Here is a 6000-nt window from a genome sequence, read left to right as displayed (position 1 = left end):
GCGGGGGCGAGGCGGCGGCGGACTGGTCTCTCCCTGCTTTAGGGCCGAGGCTCGCGGGCGCTGCGCGGAGGACTGAGCGGAGGCGCGGCCTGCCTCCCTCCACAGAGCGGCGCGCCCGCTCGGCCGACCCGCGGGGAACGAGAGCCAGGCTGCCTCGCGGCGCCGCGGCGCACGGTGAGAGAGCTGGGGTGGCGGGTGCCGCTCTGGGTCTGGAGGCCGCGGCCGGGCGGGAGGAGCGGGAGGACGGGGCCCGCGCGGCCTGGGCGGCCTCCGCGGCTACGAGGCGGGGCGGGCGCGGGGCGTGGCTCCTCCGCCGGCAGCCTGGGCCGCTGTCAGCACCGCCCGCTCGGCCGCTGCGCTTTGTTCCCGAGGCCCCGGAGGGAGCCGCTCCCCTAGGAGGAGCTCGGTTACCTGCCTCTGCGTGCCTCGTTCACCTGGACGACTGTTCTGGGGAGGTTCGGGGAGTGGGACGCAGACGGCCGTGAGGTGGGGGAAAATATCCCATTTTCAGTTGCTGTGGGGAGAAAACTAGCTCTGGAAGATCCGTTTTCCGATGCCTTCTTTGGCCGCCACGAATACGTGCCGGTGGCTCCGGAGTCACCGGACTTGGGCGTGCGGTTCAGTAAAGCAGGCGGTGGGTCCTGAGGGTCCCAGGAGGGTACCCCCGGCCTCGGCCACGGTCCCTGGGGCTTTCTCGTACAGAGCCGAGCCACACGGGCACAGAGCCAGGTACTTTTCACCTTCTTCTTGCCTTTGCTTTATTGTTCTTCCTAACACTTAGAATACAGGTTTACAGCAATCATAAAGGCCCCATAAACGCAGCTTTTATCCGTCTTACATCACTAGTCGTTTATTTAATTGATTCTGTTTGGGGGGTGTGTTTTAAACCCCAAGAAGTTTTATCTTCTTTTAAAAAGTTTAATGACTGTGTTGGTTGTTCAACCACTGTCAGAATTTGTGCTGGTCTTTCTTTCCTTTTTCTTTTTGGACTGTAATATTTTCTTCAGTATCTTTGAAGAATCACTGGTACTTAAGGTAGAGAATTAAAAGAATATCTTCACATTTTGGTAAGTTAGAGTTCTTAATGCAGTTAATAATTTACTATTCCCTTTGTTATTCGCTAAATTATTTAAGGAGCAACTGTCCATCCTTCCGTTGAGCTGCTTCATTTTGGCTAATTATGTTAAGAGACAAAATGAGATAGTAACAAGTAGACACTAGAATAATTTGCATTTTTAAAATTTGTCTTAATTCTAAGAATTAAAATATTGATGTGTTTTTAAAATTATAATACAATATTAATAGTTTTTTTTGTTTTGTTTTTTTTACTGGCTTAAAGTCGAATAGTGGGCCTGAAACTAAAGCTGAAAAGCAGTGCAGCATTGAAACTACTTATTTGCTTTATATATTGATACTTTCAGGTTACTGATGGTATATATACACACACACACACACACACACACACACACACATTCACTTTAATTTTCACAGTCACCATTTCTGGGTACTCTGAGGAATTTCAGAATTCTATATCTTTGAAGATGGCTAACAAGATATTACTGTATAAAATTGTAGCTTTTTTTTTGAGTGTTTAAGTAATCTTTCATTGAGAATAATCTTTAAACAGTCACTCAAAAGTCTTTTAACACAAACAATGAGTCTTGGTTTATTTATTTGATTTTCACTTTTGTGTTTGTTTTTACCCTAACATTTGCCTTTGAATTAAAGCTTTTGTTGTTTTTTTTTTCCTTTTGTTTGTTTGTTTAGCTTCTTGGGAGTTGCTGATTGTCTTTGAAGAAACATGAAGTCACCCTCTGTTGTTATGCTTACTGTAGCCATCCTGGTGTTCCTGACATGGGTCCCCGTGTCACTGAGTTGTAACAAAGCACTTTGTGCTAGTGATGTGAGCAAATGCCTCATTCAGGTAGGACTAAGAGTACTTTTTTACTAATATTAAAATATACTGTAGAGCAGATACAGAGCACATATATACAGATAGAGAGTGTAAGGTCTGAGGTAATGAACCATGACACTGGTCTGGGGTTTTGCCCCCATACTTCTCTTGCATACAAGCAATGTCAGAGTCAAGGAGTTCAGTATGGAAAATAATATCCAGCTTTGTAAACATGCTGTTACAAGGTGATGAGTAGCCTATTCAGATGAATTAAAGGGTTCCCTTTGTATAATCTAGTTTACATAGCAAAGAGACTCACTATATTTAGGAAAATTTATCTAGTCAAATCATAGACAAACTGTTCCCTAAATATACACTAATTGTCTGTTCTAAGTAACAAGTTACCCCAAACAGCAACTTAATGCAGTAAACATTTATTATTTACACAGTTGCTGAGGGTTGGGAACCTAGGAGCAGCTGAGCTGGGGGGTTCAGGGTCAGGGTTTCTCAAGGTTGCAGGCGTTGGAGAATGTGCTTCCAAGATGCTTGACAGTGATCTCTCAGCCATCAAGGCAAGCCTTTCTGAAGAGAAAAGTGAGGTTAAGTAATGACTTAGTTTACAGAGCTATTAAGTGGCTGTGGAACGTGGCCTGTGTTTGAACCTGAATCCTGTGGCCTTTCCATACACATACTGGTTATTACTGTTCTTAAAGTTGCGTTAATTAGTGGTGAACTTCATGTCTTATACAGCTGTTCTCCCTTTTCCCATCCTGTTAGACCATCAGCAGTCTTCGGTCTGTATTTATTAGCCTCTCTTCTAGCTGTTGGCTAAGAAATTCAGTAACCACACATATTAGAATTCTGTATAAAGTATGACTCAGCTACCTCTTGGCTGTAATCGTGACATGAGAGCATTTGTATGTACTAGAAGTGATAATGATTTTTATAGATGAGAGGCATTATGTGCTGATTTGTGACATTTTGGTCCTCATTAATAGTTAAAATTCTGTGAAGACTGGCCTTTATGTGAGTGTGGTTGTCACCATCTCATACTCTGTACCCTCACTTTGCATTTTAACCAAAACATTTAACTAGAGAGGTTGGTTGGTTAGGGTTAGGGTTTTCACTATGGATGTTTTTAAGCATAAATAGAAGAGGGAAGAGTATAATGAACAGCAGTAATAATCAGCAGTTACAGCCATCATTCACTCGGGGCTACCCTTGCTTCCTCTCTATTCCCCTGCACTGTTCACCCCAGCTCTGTTTAGTGTCAGGCAGACCCCTGATAATATTTTATCATAGATCTATTGTCTATCTCTGAAAGATAAGAACTCTTGAAAACATAGCTATTAGCACTTTAAAAATTAACAATAATTCTTTAATATCACGTAGTTTTATACATGGAAGTTTTTTTTTAATTTATTTATTTATTTTTGGCTGCATTGGGTCTTCATTGCTGCGTGCAGTCTTTCTCTAGTTGTGGCGAATGGGGGCTACTCTTCGTTGCGGTTCGCGGGCTTCTCATTGTGGTGGCCTCTCTTGTTGCGGAGCTCGGGCTCTAGGCGCGCGGGCTCAGTAGTTGTGGTGCACGGGCTTAGTTGCTCCGCGGCATGTGGGGTCTTCCCGGACCAGGGCTCGAACCATGTCCCCTGCACTGGCAGGCGGATTCCTAACCACTGCGCCACCAGGGAAGTCCCTACATGGAAGTTGTGATATGGCACGTCTGCTTAGGCTTGTGCTGGCTAAAAATTTGGTGGTCTTCTCGTGAAGTCCAGCTTTGTGCTGTGGTCAGAGGTGAATCTGTGCCACTTCCCACGTTGTTTCAATGTATCTTCATTATTCATTATTGGAAATAAAGTCTCATAACAATTGCTATATTCATGTTTAGGTAGAAATTTACTTAAATCTCAAATTATTTTTTGACTCTCCAAGTCTGTAATTTCCATTATTCAAATAATTAAAAATTGGATTTTTTTTGAAAGACCTTGCTTGGTAAGGCAGTATTTAAAGAAGAAAGCGTTTGGTTACTATCGATAAACATTCTCAGAAGTTTTTGTTTGTTTTGCTTTTCAGTTTAAAATTCTGTAATACTTACAAAATGCTTCAAAAAGTAGAGTAAAAATTAAGTGTAAAAACTGGAAAATCAGGTGAAGCTTCACCTGTTTGTTAAATGGTGATTTTAGTAAACTCATTGTAAAGAAGGTAGGACTCTTTTTTTTTTTTTAACCACTAATTCACTGATGCAAACATTTCTGATTCCTGTTCCTTCAGAACTAGGAATCATCAAATCTTTTTCTGGAATAGTAGAGACAGTGCTTCTGGTGCATAGTGGCAGGGTGCTTGGGGTTAAAATGATAGAGGCCTCGAGTATTGAGGGTTTTCTTGTTCATTTATTCCTAAGCACTTATGACATTGTGCTAAGCACTTACTGGACATTGCAGTGAAATGTGATTGGTTCTACCATTTGCCTGGTTTTATGGACTCCGCTGATTATTTAATATTCTGCCCTTTACTCTCCTTGCATTCCTCTCACTGTGGCTGTGTGACAAACCACCCCAAAGGTCAGTGGCTGGAAACAACAACAACGTTTATTTTGAGCATGAATTTGCATCCTGTGTTGTGTTTGGTAGGATAGTTCATCTGCACCACACAGCTTTATTAGCTGGGGCGGCCTGAAGGCTGGCAGCTGAAATTACCTGAGGCAGCGCTGTCCACTAGAACTTTCTATGATGATAGAAATGATCTACATCAGCCCTGTCAGGTACAGTAGAAACTAGTCACGTGATTGTTAAGCACTTGAAATATGACTAGTGTGACTGAAAAGCAGATTTTTAAATTTAATCATTTTAATTAATTTAAATTTAAACAGCTGCATGTGGCTAGTGACTGCTGTATTGGATATCACAAAGCTGAGCTAGGAAGATTCTTCGTTCTCTCTCTCTCTCACCCCCCTGTCCCCCCTTTCTCTCTCCCCTCCTTTCCTCCCTCCCTGTCAGTAGTCTCTTTGTATGACTTCTCCAGCATGCTGGCTTAAGACTAGCCAGATTTCTTACATGTTGGCTCAGGGCTTCCAAGACCATGTGTCTCACGAAACACAGCAGGGGAAGCTATACTGCCTTTTATGGCCGCGCCATTGAGGTTATGGTGTTACTTCCATCATGGTGGTAGGCCCACCTGGATTTAAGGGGAGGGTACACAGGCCCCGCCTCTGATGGAGGAGCATGAGTGTAACACTAAGGAGAGCTTAGTGAGTGGGGTGAATGACATGGCCATCTTTGGACAATACAATCTGCCACATCTTAACTGTGACTTGACCGGCTGGGTGGTCTCAGAGTTTCCTTCTTATTCTACATAGTTCTAGAGAAAGCAACCAACTATTATTATGTGATAAATATATATTTTTTTAATCAGAGTATCTCTATATGCCTATTCTGGACATTTAATATGAATGGAATCATACAATATGTTGTCTTTTATGCCTGTCTTCTTTTACTGAGCATAATGCTTTCACAATTCATCTGTATTATAGTATGTATCAGTACTTCGTTGTTTTATGGTCAAATAATATTGTACTGTATGGATATGCCACATTTAATTTATCCATTCATCAGTTGATGAATGTTTAGATTGTTTCCACCTTTTGGCTATGCAAGTAGTGGAGCTGTGGATATTTGTGTATAAGTTTTTATGTGGATATCTGTTTTCATTTCTTTTGGGTATATACCTAGGAGTAGAGTTGCTGGGTCATATTTTTTATGTTTAACATTTTGAGGAACCACTAAAGTATTTTCCAAAGTGGCTGTATACATTTCCACCACTGTGTATGCAGGTTCCAATTTTTCTACATCCTTACCAGCACTTGTTGTTATAGGCATCTTAGTGGGTGTGAAGTGGTTTTGATTTGCATTTCTCTAATGACTAATGATATTGAGCATCTTTTCATGTGCTTATTGGCATTCATATATCTTCCTTGGAGAAGTGTCTATTCAGAACCAATGCCCATTTTTTAATTGGCTTATTGTCTTTTTATTGTTGGGTTATAAGAGTTATTTATGTATTCTGGGTACAAGTCCATTATCAGATATATGACTTGCAAGTAATTTCTC

General features: G+C 42.0%; 1 protein-coding gene across 5 annotated transcripts in view; it reads left to right on the top strand.

The window, feature by feature from the left end:
* The window catches only part of TWSG1 (twisted gastrulation BMP signaling modulator 1), a 42708-nt gene continuing 36708 nt past the window's right edge, over positions 1 to 6000 (top strand). For 4 of the 5 annotated variants that reach the window (XR_009497215.1, XM_059894121.1, XM_059894118.1 and 1 more), the window contains exons 1-2: positions 1 to 174; positions 1768 to 1924. Coding sequence is in view for 4 of the 5 variants with exons in the window: in XM_059894121.1 (XP_059750104.1) it covers positions 1802 to 1924 (123 nt within the window). In the remaining variant the exon portion in view is untranslated. Of the gene's footprint in view, positions 175 to 343; positions 730 to 1767; positions 1925 to 6000 lie in introns of those variants that run through there. The other variant, XM_059894119.1, reaches the window with a different exon arrangement.

This window comes from Balaenoptera ricei, chromosome 14, assembly GCF_028023285.1.
Source record: "Balaenoptera ricei isolate mBalRic1 chromosome 14, mBalRic1.hap2, whole genome shotgun sequence".
NCBI classification, from domain to species: domain Eukaryota; kingdom Metazoa; phylum Chordata; class Mammalia; order Artiodactyla; family Balaenopteridae; genus Balaenoptera; species Balaenoptera ricei.
The sequence above is the reverse complement of the archived record's forward strand: the minus strand, read 5'-3'. Positions and strand labels throughout refer to the sequence as shown.